Raw genomic sequence first — 19538 nt, forward strand, 5'->3', positions numbered from 1 at the left:
CAGTACTCTCTCTCTCCGCGGTCTCCTCTCCTTCGGGCGCGCTGCGAATATAACCGGTGTCCCGCTCTCCGGCGGCCTTTCGGTCGACGGTTGCTCTCCGCTTGCGCTTGAACCCCCCTCAGCGTCGCATCACACCAGGGTTCCCGCGAGGGGAGGTAGGCGTAATTTTTTTCATCTGGAGGGAATACATTTTCAAACTTTTGTGCGCTGTTCACCAACGAAGTTCGATCCACGTACTCCGAAAGTTGCCGAGTATGCCGATTCCGTTCCCGACACGGCGCGCGTTCCTCCGAAGAATGGCTCATTACGTCCAATGACATCGTGTAGCACTACCGACTCTCTCGACGTGCTTTCTCCCCCGCCCGTTCCTCTCTCACGCCTCACCAAGCCCACTATTGGCGACTCTTGCAGACCGACTGTTTCCCATGCACAGCTCGTCTAAACCACATCCACTCCTCTTCATTCCTGTCTCCAAACTGTCCCCAATGCGGCCAACGTGCCGCTCTGAAACGCTTCATGTGGGCTTGCCCTTACGACCCTTTCCCTCAAATCTCCAGCAGCGAGCTATGGAGAGGCGTTGGGTAGCTCTAGCCAGGAGATTCAGGAGGAGGCCCTGACACGCAGAGCTACCGAAGTCGCGGCTGGGCGAAGAAGCCCTCAGTAACCGTGGCTCAAATACCCCCCCCCCTCTCTCTCTCTCTCTCTCTCTCTCTCTCTCTCTCTCTCTCTCTCTCTCTCTCTCTCTCTCTCTCTCTCTCTCTCTCTCTCTCTCTCTCTCTCTCGTTCCAAGGTTTGCGAAATTTCGATATAACGCGTGCGAGGGCAGTCTTGGAGCCTTTCCGGTCCCGAGTGCACGCTGATGGCCTGGCTGCAAAATTATAGGCATTGCACTCAGGATTGACAACTAAATTAGTGGCTTGGAGATTCTAAAAGCGATGCATGGGTAACGATGTTAAATTGGGCTGGCTTCTGTTCCGAATTGATGTTCATGACATATATAGGGAAGCTTCTGCAGGTGAACCTAACAAACCAACTAATGAAAAACAATGCCTTAAATAAAAAAATAGAGAACCAGCCTGACCTGCTTTGGCTTGATTGGAATGCAAGCACTGCGACAGAAACTTGGAAACTCCGGACGCCCAGTTTTGCCTCAGGCACCGCCGGGGACTCTCAGATACCTGGCCGTCGTTTAGGTAAGCAGGGCCTAGTCTAAAATCACAACAGGAATACCGCAAAAATCTAACATTTCGTGTCGTACGACAAAAAGCTTTGTTGTTACAACAGAAGCCCTGTTACGACCAATCCATCTGTTGTTACGAGACACATTTCTGTCGTAACGACAAGGTGAATTTTCTCAACGACAAACGTTCCTGTAGTCACGACAGAACTGCCATTTCCGCTACTCTTCACAATGGGCAATAACATTCAGACCATGTGCGACTACTGATGAAACATGGGATCACGACAAGACAGGAATTCGGCACGACGGAACATCAAAATCAGGACAGGAATACGACACACGACAGAACATCGGAATCACGACACAAGAATACGATAAGACGACAATACGAGACGCGCAAATACAACAAATTATAGAAATTACAGAAATTGTGTTTTTCGACTAGGGGTGAGGGGGACGCAACCCCCTCTAAACTGGGCAAATAAAGTTTATTCACTCAATTGTTCACTCACCTTGCAGCAGGGCATTCCCGCACTTCCCGTTGTTGAAAGTGACAGTGTCGCAGGATCCAGCGCACCTCGAAGCCGCTGACCAAACGCAACAGCCTCATAGTTCCTTACTTTGCGAATGTCAGTCCCACTTAGTTATGCAATGAATAAATCAGCCAATAAGCGTCATTTGACTTAGTATCTTCAAATGATATCCTGGCGATACGTCTCTCCGGAGACGTGCGTCAATCGTTTTACTATTGACGTGTGCACTGTGCAAACAAACCCCTGATATGAAATCTAAGGTTTGACGAAATCTCGTCTGGTCGGGTAAAATATTTATAGTTGAAGAAACTGGTGATCGCCGAACAAATGTTTATTTAAGAAAGGTAAAACGACGTTTCGTCTTCCCTACGGAAGCCTTGTTCCCTAAGCAGAAAGGCGCGAAGCTCGCAGCTTTTAAGTGCGTTGAAGTATTCGCCACAGGCGTGAACGAGTCTTTGGCTAGGGTTCTGCGCTCGTACGATGTGCACGTCGCTCACGTCCCCGCGCGGAGGCTGAGACACGAGCTGGTGGCTGTCAAGGACGGAATCAAGAAAGAGAAGTTCCCCGGGGTGGTGTACAGAATTCCCTGCGCAGACTGCCACTATTGCTACATTGGCGAGAGCGGCAAGTTCGAAAGGAGATTGCGCGAACACAAGAACGACGTGAAAAGCAAGAAGAGCGGCAACTTAGAATGCGCTTGTGGAACACGTGGAAGCCACGACACACAAAATAGGCTGGGACGAAGCGTCAGTTATCGCCAGAGAAAAGAAATGGCTGTCACGCCGATATCTCGAGTCGCTGATGATTCAAACTACAGAAAAAACCCTGAACCACAACGCAGGCAATCTCCCGCCTACGTATGCAAGATGCCTTGGGGGATTACTTCGACGCACTTCTTAAAAGCTTCTATCTTCGCGCCTTTCCGCGCAGTGAACAAGGCTTCCGTATGGAAGCCGAAACGTCTTTTTACCTTTTTCAAGTAAACCTTTGTTCGGCCATCACCACTTTCTTCAACTAAAGACCGCTGATATACTTAAGTACAGTCTTCCTTTCAGCCATGCTCGCGTCTGGACTGGTTGGCTTCGCGACGAAGATCTTCATTTCTATGTTCGGCATTTCACCTACCAAGGCATCCACTCTTCTAGGTACGTGACGGCATGTACATGGCTTTATTATCAGAAATGTTTACTGCGCAACTAGAAGCCACGTGACGTTCGCCAAACATACCCTTTGTGTTTAGCCGGAACGTTGAGGTCAAACACTTGCTGAGGAGCCAGTGGTGCCAATTGGCTGGGAAGTCGAACACTGTACAGAATACAAAATAAATTGTAAGGTTGTAATCTAGAGTTGGTTAAGAATGAGAAAATCCGCCAGCTTGGACGCCCTCTGGGGCCGCCATTAGTTCAACTTCATTTGCGCTTTAACCGAAGCCACACGAACAGTTTTATAAACCTTGTCCCCTTGTATTCTTCACTCATAAAGTCAACAGACACAGTAACTGATGAATATTTTTTGGTTTGGATCCCACAGTTAAAACCAAACATTTAAAAATCATCTTCTTTTACACACGAAATTATATTGATCACCAGCATCAGTAATTGCTTGGTGAAAGGCATTGGTCATCATATTTGCGCTTCTGACGATAATGATGCTATTGCTTACAATGTTTCTCCTTATAATTCTACTACGAGTATTACTCAGAAACTATCGTTTAGTCAGGAAATAGTTCTTTACAAGACAGCAAAGTCCCGAATCAGCGGGTCACGAATTCCCGGGTCACAATTAGCATTGTTCTTTTAATCACTGAAATTCCATCTCCGTTTCATAGTTCCAGTAACAAGTGCTGTGAAAAGGTCGGCAGACATTGAGAATGAATGCACACACGTTTATTGAGAATAAAAAGAGGGAGAGAAGTTACCTTGACATGACCCGAGGCCTCGGTCAATGGTCGGAAATGGGATAGAGTGGTGAGAACAGAAAAAGAAAGGCAGCTATAGGAGCAGTCCACAATGCCGGCTTCTCCGATGAAAATCAGCAGTGTGTCCGCACTGTCCGCAGAATCAAGAAATACATTGCTGAATGCCAACAGAGTGACCTGCAACATTAAATCTGATGGGTCCCTGTACATGAAGGGATTGAAGGCAATGAAGAGTCCAACAGGACCGCGCGGGAGCGACTTCGTATTCACCCAGAGCAAGACTGTTCAGAATCCGCTGATTCAGATGCTGAGGCCGACATCGACACAGACGACGGTGCTGCTTAGGCGAAGGCCGAGCGGAAGGCCATTAAGCAAAAAAAAAAAAAAAGTTCCCGAAGACCCCAACCCGTTGCCTCCGGATGCAGCCGTTGTGCAACATTGCAGCTGAGGCGTATATGAACGGGCACGGCCGTTACGACTATAGTACGGCTCACTACTCCTTCGGGCGTGGAAACCCGTACAGCACTCCTAACTGCCAGAAATGTGGTGCCGGTGCCCTGTGGAGCGCGCTACACCTCCTGCGCGAATGTTCGGTACTCAGTGCTCCTAGAGAACGCTGCCTAAAGAAAATTGGCCCGCTACGACCGGCTGGCAGACATTGAGCTCAGTCTGCCTTCGCAGCACATTTTTAATGCGTAGCATTCTTTGCCTAGTACCCCCACAGCCAGGACCGTGTAACGCCCTGCATTTTCACAAAAATGCAGATATCGCGGAAGTTCCACCTGTAATCGCTATAACGGCGTAAATGGAGATAATTGGTCGCATGAAATTCTGAAAACTAGAAGAGTAACCAAAATATAAAATAATTACGGAAAATGGCGAACCGTGTAACGCCCTGCATTTCTACAATAATGCAAGGGCAGGAAGGGGGGGGGAAGCGATGGGAGTTTAAAACCGGGGGTAGGGTTGCTAGCCCATTAGGTTAGTTAAAGGAGCCATGAAGACAAAATGCAAGTTGGGTTTATTAGAAAGACTGCTTATTCCCGATAACGATGATACCAATATCATCGCAATCTTCGAACCTATAACTGAGATATTAAAGAAAACGTGTGAAGCAGTCGCGACCCCCTAGCCAATTTCCCGCAACTTTTCTATGACGACACGGGACCTTGTTTGTGCGATTGGTGGCCGCCTAACTGACCTGTGGTGACGACACATGACTGGACGTCTGTAATGGGGCCTCTAGTTCCATTTGACCGCATCACTTGAATGCTAACGTGCAGTTAAAGCACTGAAAATTATGTTTTATTGTTGGCCCGTATGACGTCATTCTTGCTCATAACACGTCACTGTGGCGCAAAATTTGAAAGTTTTTTAATATTTCTTGCTTTTTTTTTTCGTTAAAAAACACCTTCTGGGACTGTGATGGAGCTGAGTGAGATACTGAATCCTAGTTCTTTCAAATTACGCGAAGTTGTATTTTCTCTTCATGGCTCCTTTAAGGGTAGGGCAAATAAGTAGAATAAGAAAGGCAAGTCGGTTGGTGACAACCGACGTCCCGATACAAAGGGAGGGCCTCTAATCATCACCGTCATCGTTCTCTGGGGAACGCCTGCTCTCCATACAATTTTTTCATCGCAAATGGGACCCGCGCAATCCGTTGGTTTTTTCCCCCGCCACCTTAGCTTCTAGTACACTGTAGCAGCTGCCTCGTTGCCCTTCCTTGCTTTGGCAGGCGCCGTGTCGGTGCCGAGTGCGTGTGGCGGGACCCTACTGGGCGGGTATGTGATCACCAAGCTCAGCGTCCGGTCGTCTACCATCATGCGCTACTGCACCATCCTGTCCATCGTGCCCTGGTTCACGCTGTTCGTCTTCACACACTCCTGCGAGACCAGCCACGCTGCGCTCGCCAACTATACCACGACGGACGTCACTGCGTGAGCTCCGACTTCAGCCTAATAGAAGAAAGAAACTGGCGCAGCAATTGGCGCAAGGCTGGGGAAACAGTGGAGCCTGGGGGTCGACCCACGTCACGAGCGCGGTACTCGGGATCTTCCGCTCTTCGCTGCCCGTAAAGGGACCCTGCAACACTTTCGATATACGCTTTCGCTCTTTCCTTCGCGTCTGGAAGCACTGCGAAAGCTGCAGTTATCGCCTGCTCGGAGCGGCACTGCGTGATTTGCTCGTCGCACCAGATACGCCTTCCGTTTATGCTTTGTTTTTGCGACTTTATTTTTAAAGTTGCTATCAACTGAGGGAAAACCGACCAGCAGCCGCTGCATGGCCCCAGTGACGTAATTCGGGCCGTCGAAGAACGTCAAGACAGGGAAAGAGAGAAAAATATTTTGAGCGAGTTCCCAAGTTATCGAGCAGTAATTTTTGGCTGAGGTACTTTGCGACCCCCTAATCTAAGTACTGGGTGTGTTGGGTGACTACGTTCTGCAAGCATTTAAGATTTCAAAAAAGTTGAAAAGAAGTGTTGCAGGGTCCCTTTTAAGGCGCGGCGACTTCGGCGCGATACTCGGGGTTGGTTCGTAGCCATATGTCATATGTTCTTCTTCGGGAGTTGCATACAGTGCTTCGTCGGCCGACCCATGTTTTGTGTAAGCGATGTGCTCGGCGCAGAGTCACGAGGCGCTGTGTGTTGACGCGTCGGCGCAGTGACGTCATAGCGAGCGAGGCTTGGTTTCATCTACGCAGCTGTGCAAAGGTCGTGCCGGGCGCCTCCCGCTGGCGGTGTTTTTTTTTTCTTGGTATTTTTTTGCTAACGCCACCGGACCAAGCTCAAGATTAAACAGCTAAAAGAACTAGTTGACCACTAGTACTTCTCGTTTTGTGAGGCGTTATTGTGTGACGTTAAAGGGGTCATGCAGACAAAGCACAAGTTTGGTTCATTCGAAAGATTGCCTCGTTAGAAACATACTGGCACGAATTTGAACGTAACCTTCGGTCAAATAAGCTAAATAATTTGGAAAAACTTGAATGGTCATGCGTCCCTCTACCTCATTTCCCGCAACAGAACCTATTATGTCATAAGCACTGCTGTGCGATTGGCTGAGGCCGGCAAAACCAAACGCAACTTAGGCAGGGCTTATAAGCTTGCCGAACTAGCTATTTGCGCTTAAATGTAGGGCACATTCTTTTTATAGAAGTAAGAATTGTGGGGTGAACAATTAAAGTTACGAACAAACACGTAAACACCAAAGCAGTTAGTCCGTCACTTTGCCGGCTGACACAGTTAACACAGCCGTTGGACGCGCTGGAATTGTCTGAAGCAACACTGACCAACTGGCAAAAGGGGCACGGCCGCTTACGTGACCACGTTTGTCGAGTCACAGCTTAAGTTTCAGGAAACGATTAGTATGAACCGTAATAAAAATATGGCAGGTGTAGAAATCCGGCCAGAAGCAAAGTGCGAACGCTGGCCCTTCAGAGAAGGCCCCTGAAATAGGGGCCTCACCTTCAGCAGTATTGCAGCGCCATCTATAAAAGTGGGCGATAAACTAGATAACCAAACGGACGCCTGTGAGGTGGGAGCAGCCCTGGACAGCAGGCTTTATGTAGTTTTTAGGCCCTGCTCTTAATACGTCATTGTCGACGTCACGAAAGCACACGATTTAGCGGGAGAATTAAAATTTTGACTTGAAATATTTAATTTCTCAGTGAATAAAGCATCGTTTTCTGCCAAACAAGCGCTTAAGGCCCTATAAAGCACTAATTCTTTCGAATAAAACAAACTTGTATTGTGTCTGCATAGCCCCTTTAATAGGAACACAGGACTAGCGCTAGATCTAGCGCTTGTCCTGCGTTCTTCTGTCCTGTTCTGTCGTGCGGCTAAGTAATAATGCTTCGCAACTGTAATTAACTGTAGCCCAAATCAACGATTTTACTAGACAGTTCTTAGTTTGGCCTAGGTGGGGCTAAAGCGTGTACTACAGTAATTATGATCAGTCGGAAATTACGCGATGAATTAGCTGATCCTGGGCTATACTGATGGTTCAAGAAGGATACGGAGGGGACGTTCCAAGAAAATACCACGTCGATGTCTGTTTTGTTATGTGCTATCGGTAGTGTTTGCGATTGACTAGAAGTCTAGCGCAAAAGCTACCCAGAAATGCATTTTTAATTCCTGTTTGACTATTTTGGGTTATAAATAATTATAAATAATATAAATTATTATAAATAATAAAGAAATAGTGAAGCGCACAGAATAGACGGGGAGACAAGCCCAGCGCTCTACTTGGAGCACAAACACACCGGCCCATGGGAGTCAGCAGGGGGGTGCCAAAGGGGCACTTGCCCCCCTCAAGCCACACCAGCACTTGCCGCCCGCTCCCTCTCCCCCCGCTATTCAACGGGTTTGCCCCACTCAAGGCAAAATCCTGGGGACGCGCATGTACCCGCCGAAGTGGCTCAGTGGCCAATGCCTGCGGTTAAGCCCAAGGACGGCGGTTCAATCCCGGCCGCAGTGACCATTTAACATCATCATCATACTCATACTCGTCATCATCATACTCAGCATCATCATCAGCCTAAGCCCACTGCAGGGCAAAGGCTTCTCCCGTGGATCTTCAATTATCCCGGTCCTGTGCTAACTGCGACCAATGTATCCCCGAAAACGTCTTGATCTCATCTGCCCATCTAACTTTCTGCCGCCCCCTGCCACGCTTGCCTTCTTTAGGGACCCACTCTGTTACCCTTAATGACCAACGGTTATCTTGTTTTCGCATTACATGCCCTGCCCACGTCCATTTCTCCTTCTTAATTTCTACTAATATGTCCTTAACACGCGTTTGTTCCCTGACCTACTCCGCTCTCCTCTTGTGCCTTAATGTTGCACCTATCATCTTCCGTTCCATTGCTCGCTGAGTCGCCCTCAATTTGAGTTGAACCCTCTTAGTGAGCCTGCAAGTTTCTTCCCCGTCAGTGAGTACCGGTAAGATTCAGCTGTCATCCACTTTTTTCTTCAGGGACAATGGTAGGCTGCCATTCTTTATCTGAGAATGCCTGCCGAATGCACTCCACCGTTTTCCGAAGCGAGGAAAAAACCCAAACGCCCGTGTGTGGATAATTTCGGCGCGCGTTATGAATCCACAGGTGGCCAAAAATTCCTCTGTAGTACCACGCCGCGCCGTGCCAAGCTTTCTTCTCTTCTTGCCATGCCGCAAAACGTATTTAAACGGATTTACGAAGCTCCGACCGCTGGGACCGTTTCCCAGCGGGGAGAAAAAAGGAAACGAGCTTTAAAAGCGAGATTTGAGCCTTTTAGAAAGCACAGCGAGTGTGCTTTCGGGCTTCTCTGCTTAACATGAACATTGACCAGGTCGCGCAGTTCGCGCGGCGCGTGATATTTTGGTTTGGGGCGTGCAGCCTGAAGATCACCTTCGGTGACCTCGAGCATAGCTGCAACGCCCACTGCAATTGCTCCGGTGCTGTGTACGACCCCGTCTGCGGAACCGACAACTTCACCTACTACTCGCCCTGCATTGCCGGCTGCTCCAACGTTGAGCGCGTCCATAGGACAAAGGTAAGGAGATTTTTTTTCTTTGTCTGTGGCTTAGAGCGTCCAGTTCCTTGACCAGTTATTTGACTGAATGACTGGCTGGCTAACTGGTTGGCTGACTGGAAAAAAGGCCCGCCACCTTATTGTGGAATTGCGCGCTTCGGACATGTGACGAGAAGTGGGCGTCGTAATAGGTGCTCGAGATATCGGCGCATGTTAAAGGTCCACCAGGTGGTCAAAATTATTCTTGAGCCCTCCACTACGGCAAGCCTCATAACCTGCGCAGTTTCGGCACGTTAAAGCCCAGAATCAATCAAAATCAATCAGTTCTGTAACTTTATAAACATTTTTGCCCAAAATCAATTTACGCCAAGAAGTCAAGAAGTCTGCACTGTTTTCGAGCGAACAAGCCCGGAAGACGCTACCAGATTGCATTCCCCATTACTGCTGGATCCAGAGTTGCAGAGAAAGGCTGGCAAGACTCCACGGACGGAAACCTCGCCTCAGTTTAGATGATGATGATCGATATTGGTTTCCCCTTTGTAGCGGGGTGATGACATGTCATCTTACCAAAAAGGACTAATATACCCATGTTTTACACTCTTGATTTAATACTAGCGCTGCTTATGGCAGGCACAAAAAGCTTATAGGCACAAAATACTTTTTTTTTCTGTTACAGGTGGTTCTGTTACAGGTTCTGTTACAGAAACGGATGACTGACTTATAACCGGGCGGGCCCTAAATGAGCACAAAAAGGAACAGACCTATCGTTGGATCTTTAAGAATGCGCAAGCATCTCATCCCTATCCCTTGCGAAATTGAGGCTCGGCTCGGTGCGCAAGCCTCGCTCCCAATACAGATTACCCGCACCACGGCATTCCTCGCACGCCCGTGCCAAACGTGCCAACTAGCATCACTAAATGAATACTTTTAGAGTATCGGACCTCTTTCCTCTCATTGTTATGGGGCGCCAGGATTTTCATCGGTCGGTCGGCGCCACGTGATATCGTCTCTCCTCTCTCTCCCTCTCTGCTGCGCGGACGCTAGAGCGGCCGTTCGCACTCTGCCCGTCACAACCGGCGGCGGTTTCGTTGGGAGAGATGGCAACACTGCAAGCCAGAAACAAAATGACCGCCAGACGCTTCCGGGTGCGCGCACGGAGTGGCGGTATTCTTAACCGTAGCTTATTTAGTGACGCTAGTGCCAACCATGCTTGGCGGTCTAACTCACTCAGCGGTCACTTTGGTTCGCTTTAGCAGTGACATTAGCTACCCCTAGCATCTTACGTTGTCCGCCAGTATTGACCGACCGTCGCAGCCAATCCCATTCCGCCCTCTTTTGCCATCTACTCAACCTTGAAAGGGTGGCACACTTCAATTTTATAGTACAGTCAAACCCGGCTATAGCGAACCCGGATAGAGCGAATTATGCTATATATCGAACAAAAATATTTCAGTTACGGAAATACATGGGAAACATATTCCTTATAACGAAGTTAACATCCGATATATCGAACTCTGGGCGCCTAGAATGGCCGCCGAAATGCATGATCTCGGAGCGGCGATTGAGATGTGGATTGGCCGCGACCACGGAGAAAGAGCCGCGACTGAGACATTGCGCCTCGCACGGAGCGACGGGACGCCCAATACTTTCCGTAACTGTTTCCGATGTGCGGGACTCGCGATGGAACCCGCCCAGTCAGCGAGTCCGGACCAATACAGCAGCATCGGTGAACTATGGGAAGAGCTCGCCAACGTTCCTTATGATGTCGCGAGTGACATCCGTCCAACGCTTATAATGAAGCTCTTTCGGCAGTCGATCTGCTCCGCCAATGCTTCTTCGATTTTCGAGGACGCGGTCTCGAACTGGCGCAAATAGTGTTTCGTCTAGAGAATGCTATGCTAGTTGAAACCGCCAAAACGAAAGTGAAAACAAAAATCACCAGGTTTTTTTTTGCAACGTGGACAGTTAAGGCGGAAAGTAGCTCTATTACTTGCAATAAATGGATTATTTTGATATGGTAATGGCTACTGTACTGCGTTCGTTCCTGCATACGGGGATGGCGGAGTTGCGGAATGGGCGGGGGGCTCCCGCGGATTGCCAACTCGTAACAATACGCTCGTTATAGGCGGGTTCGGCTATATCGAACTATTGGATATATCGAACTAATCGCGGTGCATATTGCAGTTCGCTATAAACGGGTTTGACTGTAGTACGCTGGTGGACGGATACGACAGGCCATAGACTTTCTGACATATACTAGAGGGGAAACTGGCGCCGGCATCAATGCAAATAGCCGGAGGGCCGTCTGTATCGCCATGGGGGGAGGGAACAGTATAGCCTTCGGCTTTGCGTCGTAATTTTTATGCTGGCTTGTAACGTCTTAGTGAATGGGAAAATACGTAAAGTGAAGCAAAATTGACGACAACTTTTTAATTACCTAGATAGAAAATAAAAACACGCCGTAGCGTTAAAATAACGCGCGTTTGTTTCGCTTTCTGTTTGCTTTTGTAGCTGGAGGTTCGGATGAACATTGTCTGCGGTCGCCAGCGATTTGGAAGGGCCAATTCCGCAGTTTCAAAATACTTTTAACTTTGACAGTACATCACTAAGGCACATTGTGATGTCTTATAATTCTTTTAAAGTATAAATTATGGGAACAGTCCTTAAGTGTTGTATGCATACAAAACATTTGCATCGTGGTTAATCCATAGCTGACCGACGCTCCCAGGCGAAGTTTCGGTGGAGCTCACCGCGGGGCTAATGTTTTGTCGTTTGTATACAACATTTATGAACTCTTGTGATAGTTTTTTTTTAAACGAATAATAAAACGCTTAACTTGAGCCTTCGGGAGGTATTGCGAAATTTAAAAGGTATTTTGTAACAGCTGGCTTGACCCATCCAAAATCGCAGATGATCGCAGAAGATATTGTCCACCTGAACCTCCAGCTACAAAAGCAAACAGAAAACAGAAGAAATGCGCCTTATTTTACTGCTACGGCGCGTTTTTATTTCATACCTGTAGAAACAATCTTGTCGTCGAGTTTTGCAATTTACGTATTGTCACATCCGCTAAAACGATACAAGCCAAGCCAATTACGAAGCAAAGCCTGCTTGCGCGAAGGCAGCGCCACCACTGCCAGTTCGGCATGACGTCACCGTTTCCCGCACGCGCCCTGCCCTTCTCTGTTCCCCTGGCGCTCTCTCCATGGATTGATGGCGCATTCATTTTGCGACATGGGCCATCTATCACTGGAGAAATGATAGTTCTAGCCAAGTAGAAAAGAAGTAGCAAATTCGTTTAAGCGTGGTCACTCAGACGGCTCTTCAAACATATGCTTTCTTCTTCTGCGAGTGAACTGTCTATTTGGAGCGCACGGAAATTTTAAGCAAAGTGAAAGTTTAGCCCTTTGTTAATGCGTTAGTACATTGTGTTGTAGTTCTGAAAAAAAAAAAAATGAAATGCGCAACTACTCAGTGTGCGCGGATGAGTAATGCTTGGCTCATGTGTTCATGCATAATCTGAAGAAGAAAAAAAACTGGTTGATTATTCTGTCATAGGAATAGGCAAAAAACGAAAGTGAAATGTGCAGCGAAATCTGCAGCTGAGCATGAATTGAGAGTCGGTGGCTGTCTTGTGAGTGTGCATGGTGAGTGACACCTGCTGGGGGGTCGCTTCAGCAATGGTGTACTGGCGTCATTTCCGTGACGGATGGGACGTCAGTGAAATCTTGGTGCATCCCGGCATAAAACACTTTCGTGTTAAAATATAAAACCCGAAAACGAATAACCCTAAGTATAACGTACTCTTTAGTACTAAAGGTTGCTTCCCCGCAACAAGACCCTGTGTACAGGGGTGCACCCTTTGCAGGCCACTTGCTTTGTTGTACTGGCGTCACTTCCGTGACGGATATGACGTATGTCAAATCTTCGTGTATCTGGGAATAAAACACTTTCTTGTTAAAAAATTCCGCTGCCGTCTTAAAGGGGCCCTGTTACAGGACCCCTTTAACACGCGAACTGTCTTTCTTGTGTGCTCAGTACTACAGCCACTGCACGTGTGTACACGGGCCGACGAGCACGGTGCAGTTGGAGGGCGGCGGCAGCTTCTCGTACATGGCCCAGCGCGACCCCTGCGTCACTGACTGCGGCCTCGTGGTGGTGTACGCGGCCGCCATGTTCGTGGCGCTCTTCTTCACCTTCCTCCTCATCGTGCCGGCGCTCACGGCTATGCTGCGCTCGCTCGACGAGGACATCAAGTCCACCGGCATTGGCGTCAACTACGTCGCCGTCAGGTTGTTCGGTACGGAGCGGTTATTGCGAGCACTGCCATGTATACGCGTCACTATGAAGAAAAAAATTTAAAGTGGTCAGGAATACTTTGATTTAAAGGAACTCAGCCCGCGTCGTCAGTCTCACACCACAGATCCGTACTAATTACGGTAAACATACTGATTTCCAGATACCATGGCTCCTAAATAGAACTGAGGAAAACTATGATTGTAGGAGATGGTTGTCTAACAAATTCATTTAAAAACTGCAGCTAGAACTTTGTATGGAATACTGTTAATCAGCCTGTTATTGCTATTTTTCGTCTGCAACTGTATTATCATATTATATGTTTACTGTATGTATATAAGATGTACCTTTAACAATAAGTTGTGTGTTTGTAAGCTACAAACTATTTTTTGTTGTATTTAAGTATTCTACAGCTGTACCGGAGAGCCCGTGAATATGTGTATTCATCCCCACTCCCGCCACCCTACTCACGCCTCGAGTGTATTTTTGTGTGTATGAAATTGAATGTTCTTGTGTTTATTGCTGTTGATTGTTGTACTGCTGAATTGCCCCTTGAAGCACGAGCCTCAGACAGGCCGTAGGCTATAGCTCTTGCTTCACTTTCCACAATTGGAAAGTGATTAAACTTGAATAAACTTGAACTAGTCATTGGTAACTCAGTCAGCTCCATTCCAGCCACGAAAGGCGTTTTGTACGAAAAAAATGCATGACATATTGAAAAGCATTCAAATTTCGCGCCACAGTGACGTAATACGAACAGGAGTGACGTAATAGGGGACATCACTAAAAATAGTTATTAGAGTGCTAACTGCGCGCGAGAATCCAAGTGATACGATCAAATGAGGTAGAGTAATCGCTTATTCATGCTTCTTGGCAATGGCTAGGGTCGGCGGCTCCAATCGCACAAACAAGATTCCGTGACGTCATAGAGAGCTAGCCGGAAAGTCGCTGGGAAGTCGTCAGCCGCCACTAGCTGTTAGGGGCGAAACACCTTACTCGCTTTGTCCGGGGCTTGGCGTACGTTTACACAGTGTTGCGCATGCGCGAGGTACATTGGATTGTATTGGATTGGATTGGATTGAAATGAATTAGATGGGATTGTATTGGAATAAATTGAATTGTATCGGATTGGATTGCTTTGGAATTGTATATACTGTACACACGCGTTGTCACTCATTTACATGCGCGAGTGGCCAATGCCACGGGTGATTTACGGTAGGAACGATCCCCAGCGCCTCGCCCACTCGTCGTGATTCACTTCGTGGAGATGCGTGAAATTTTTCTTTGGTATTTCAATTAGCTGTTTATATTTTCGATAAAATTGGTACAGTTTACATCGGGACAAGGCAGCCTTTCTGATGACTCTTTATGGCCCCTTTAAACGGTCCCGGGAGTACTTTCCACCGAGGCTATGGAGCATGTTGGCTACTTTCAAAAATTAGGGCGCGAAGAGGCGCACCGCGAAGAGGCGCACGTTCACCGCGACGTGGCAACTACAGACTAAGCCCTGAGCGAATCTAGTGAGTCGTCAGCTCGTTATGGAGGAAAGAAAAATGAGCACAAATTGGTGGCAGGTTTTAGGACGTCTGTATGCGTCATGTGTAACCTGTGCTTCACAGGGCGGTCTTGAATAACGATCAAATTACTAGATTACAATGTGGTTTCTTACGCTGATATTATGTATTATCGGATCTTGATAACGCTATGACGCCACAACCTAAAATATTGCCCTCTGGATTGATTGATTGATTGATTGATTGATTGATTGATTGATTGATTGATTGATTGATTGATTGATTGATTGATTGATTGATTGATTGATTGATTGATTGAAGGGTTTAACGCGTCGACGAAACGCAGGCGATGAGGCGTGCCGTAGTGGAGGACTACGGATTAATTTTGACCACCTGGGGATCTTTAAATAGCGCCGAAATCTCGTGCACACGGGCGTTTTTGCTTTTCGCCTCCATCAGAAAAGCGGCCGCCGTGGCTGGGAATCGAACCTGCAACCTCGTGGTCAGCAGCGCAACGCCTCCCTCTGAATTGCACGATGATGAAGTGAGGGGCTGATATGGCTCCCTTTCTTTCTCTGCCTTCCCCGCAGGCACCATTCCCGGTCCGATGATATTCGGGTACCTGATCGACCGCAGCTGCGCGATCTGGAAGATGTCGTGCAGCGGTAGCTCCGGGGCCTGCGCCGTATACGAGAACGCTTTAATGGGAACGAACCTGTTCGGTCTAATGATCACCGTAAAGTCGGCCTCCATACTCTTCTTCTTCTGCGCTTCTATCAGCGCTTGGTGGGCGGTTCGTATGCCTTTCTCGCTATCTTGCGCGCAGCAGTGCAATACGCAAGGTGGTGTGCTGCAGTGAAGAGCACTGCTGCGCTACAATCCAGCTTGCAAAGGGCAAAAAGAAGGTCAAGCGACTCACACCTTGACAGTGGCAGCGTATGGACATAATCCACCAGTGAGAAACCCTTTGAAGCAGTGGCGCTCTCTAGCCAACCTCTGTGCGGGGTCCCTACAGTAGATCTAGTTGCGGCCTGAAATTCTGGAAATGAACTGTTAGTGCTCTGCGAAAAATTACAGGAAGGAGGCTTAATACGCCCCTACACCATAGTTTCTTACTAATATATACTAGAGGGAAATCTGGCGCCACTGACTGGGGGAGCCGCGCTTCAGAGAGCGTGCGGTCATGTACCGGGCAGGCATGTTCCACTTGTCGTTGGCATGGCTCATGCACAGGCTGAAAAGTTGGCTCTGGCTGCAAAAAGCAACAATATTACTGTAAGGTTTAAGAAATTTGTTTCGTTATTATAAAATTAAACCTCCAAAAAATTAATCTGTCAGTAATTATTTAGAATCTTCATGTACGATGAACAAGAAAAAAATGTCACCCTCTTTTGTTGATTTTGTCTTCGAGACAAAAAAGAAGCCATTAGGCTAGCTAAGTCAAGTATAGGCGAAGAACTTCGCTAGCGGCAATGGCGCCGCCCACGGCGGCCCGCGACTGCAGCGGCAGATTTCCTTCTAGTATATATTAGTATGAAACTCAATGCCCTACATTGCTGTCGGCTTTAGGGGCGAGGGAGCCTGAAATTTCCTGTACCTCTCCTGGAACCATTTATAAAGACATTGAGCTTGTTATGTTTCAAACCAAAGTACCGCCTTCTCGTATCCCTCTCAGCCTTTATTCTGCGGGGAGAGATGCCATCGTTACTCGCAAATTAGAGAACGCGTTTCTATTGCTTATTAACATTTCAATGGTGTGATGACGTTAGCACCTCGGTACTGTTTGCGCAAAATGTTAGCAGTCAGTTGAAATCGGAGCAGTCCGTAACGGTTTTACTTACCCATGCGGGAGAAAACACCCGTATTCGAAGTGAACCAAAGTTATCCGTCAAGCAGTTCGTCTGATACAGCAGTTGGATCCATCACAGGTAAACATACCTGAATAATTCATCCACATAAAACGACGATAAAACTGGGACGTCGTCTATTCTCGTTACATCGTCTTTACTAAAAGAATGGTGTGCCGTATTCAAGTGGGATCTTGGCATGGAGACAGTCGGAGTATATGAAGCTAAGGATAGAAATATACGCTTATTTTGAATACTAAGAACAGATCTTGCTTAGATTGTAGGGTTCATGGTAACGTGAAGTTTAGTCTACTATATAATTTGGATACGTTTGGCAGAATGTGCTGCTGAATACGGTGAGGCCAGCAATAGAATCCCGCAGGAGATGGTGTGACTTTAAAGCGATCGAGCTCAGGGTAATTCCTCTTTGGAAGGAATTGACCAGAACATGTAAACGAAGACACGCTGTGGGTATATCCGACGCATGCAGACGCATGTACACACACAAATCTACACGCAGCGCCTGCGCACGTGCACACATGCTCAGTCGCTCCATCATGGGAGCGGAAGGATGAGACACGCCGTCGTTCCTTCTGAAGAGGGCGATCATGATCAATCTCCTGAAAGAAACAATGACATAACGTTACGCTGCACTGCAGTGTATCTTCCACAGCCTCTTTTAAGAAATATCGCTTCTTCAAAAGAGAAAACTGTGCGTAACAGACAAGACAGCGTAGAATATAGGACAGGAGTATATTTCCAACTGTAATGTCTTGTTCACCGTCAGTTTGTGCTGTCTTGTTCCCTGTCCCTTCTTTTGCAAGAAGTACAGTAAACTCCCGTTAAGCCGAACTCAATGGCACCGTGAAAATGTGTCCGTATTATCAGCAATTCTGCTTAATCGGACGTTGTTTTGCATTGTGCACGTTACATGTAACGTGCATGTTACATGTAACAATACTTACATGTTACATGAAACAATACGTGCACGTTACATGTAACAATACTTTAGCTCTCTTGCAAGAGAGCTAAAGTATTGTTGGTCTTAACCGTGAAATTCGCCACCACCGAATTCTCTTTAACGAGAGTCTACTGTAGTCCCTTTTGAAATGCGACACCAACCAGACATGTTGTTCTAAACTTGTCCGTGTCCTGATCCTCGCTTGAGTGAGCAGAAGTCATCCCCTTGTTGGCGAAAAGTAGCTGAGTCATTGGGATGGCGACGATGTCGATGCGTCATGACATACAGTCCTCAGAAGTGTTAACAACAATGAAGAACGTGCGGTTGGCTTATTCACAAAGCGGCAGCGCACGATAGTGCACGGGCTAACCAGCGATGTCGTGCGCATGAGCTGGGGTTCAAATGCAGCTGGTCAGCCTCGCAAGTGCCAATTATGGGCCGCCGATTGTGTCCCGGTGACTACCGTACGTTGCCGCTCTGTGCACAGGCTTGCGCCCGCTTCTGTGTTAACACTTTTGGCGACTGTACAGCCACAATCAAAAGTTTACGGTCCATAAAAAGGACAATTTTAGGTTATTTCTCTTCCTATAGCAGCCGAGCAAACTTTCGAATGCATGGGAAATGTCGTATAAATACTGAACTAATGAAAAATACCGCACGTAGTACTCCGGGATGCCGTGCGGCAGAGAGATGACTCAAAATTGCTGCTTTCGTGGTCCGCAAACTTCTGCTCTTGGGTGTACATGCGGGCGAATTCTTGCCACGAGGGAAGCTTATATCGCGTTCTGTACCTAACAGATTAACGGATTATATCGACTGTATTTCTTGTCGAAGCAAAAGCAGCAATAACACCCGTGCCTACGAGGTCGGCTCACGTTGATTACTCCGTGGCCCTCCACTACGGCCAGGCGCACATTCCGAGGTGCATCTTCAGCGCATTAAATCCGAAGTTGACATTATTACGTGCGTCGAAATAGCTCTTAATTGGCCGCGGGCTTGTGCGCAATATCGCCGTACTAAACATCAGCGCGCGTGGGGGTGCTGCGACTTTATTTCAATAGAAAGGAGGTTCGTTCTCGAAACGGGAGAGGTCCACATTCTTCTGCGCTTCCTTCGGCAGCTGCTGTCCTTTTAAGTAAGTGTCGCTGGTCATCCGGGTCCGAGCCGGTCAGCGCGGCCTCGCGGGCTGGGGTGCGAATTGCGAATAAGGGGGGCTGCTGGTGTCTTCTGGCACGCTCAGGTGGTGTAGTACAGTGTGGGATGTTCGTTGCAGTGTGGACATGTTGGTGAATATATCGTTAGGTGTGTCATATGCAGGAAGTTAAGGATGTGTGTTTGTAGTTCCCGCCAGTCTACTGTGACGCTCTTTGCAGGGTGGCCAGGAAATAGAGCCTCCCGTGGAATTGAGCGTTAACTCTGAATTGACCAACGATGCGGTCCCGGCAGCGCCCGCTGAAGGTGCCCAGACCGTGGAACCGGGGCCCGTCGGATCTGGCAACGCCGGAGGGGCCGAGGTGGCGGAACCGGACATTGCCGAAACCGGCAAGGCTGAAGCCACGGGCAAGGCTAAAGCTACAGGCGTTGCCAAGAGGGACGAAGACGTACCGGATGGCCATGCTGCCAAGGAGCCCGCGGTGGAAAAGGGTTGACCACGCGATGCCGCACCAAGATGGAGACGCGTGGCCAACGACAACTAAAACGAGATTTGACTTGAATATACAAATATGAGAAAACGCAAGAGGAATGGAGTTTTTTTTTTTTTTTGTCGTTAGAAATGACAGGT

At 47.9% G+C, this 19538-nt stretch overlaps 1 protein-coding gene across 1 annotated transcript; it reads left to right on the forward strand.

The window, feature by feature from the left end:
• The first annotated feature begins 2666 nt into the window (after positions 1 to 2666).
• On the forward strand, positions 2667 to 19404 carry LOC144175336 (solute carrier organic anion transporter family member 4C1-like). Its single transcript, XM_077704416.1, has 6 exons — positions 2667 to 2858; positions 5367 to 5568; positions 9002 to 9158; positions 13176 to 13437; positions 15538 to 15632; positions 19129 to 19404. Exons 1-6 carry the CDS (start codon positions 2771 to 2773, stop codon positions 19402 to 19404), a joined length of 1080 nt encoding a protein of 359 aa, XP_077560542.1. The 5' UTR covers positions 2667 to 2770.
• The last annotated feature ends 134 nt before the right edge of the window (positions 19405 to 19538 follow it).

Source organism: Haemaphysalis longicornis, unplaced genomic scaffold, assembly GCF_048455015.1.
Source record: "Haemaphysalis longicornis isolate Haplotype H1 unplaced genomic scaffold, Haemaphysalis longicornis Haplotype H1 scaffold_3, whole genome shotgun sequence".
NCBI classification, from domain to species: Eukaryota; Metazoa; Arthropoda; class Arachnida; order Ixodida; family Ixodidae; genus Haemaphysalis; species Haemaphysalis longicornis.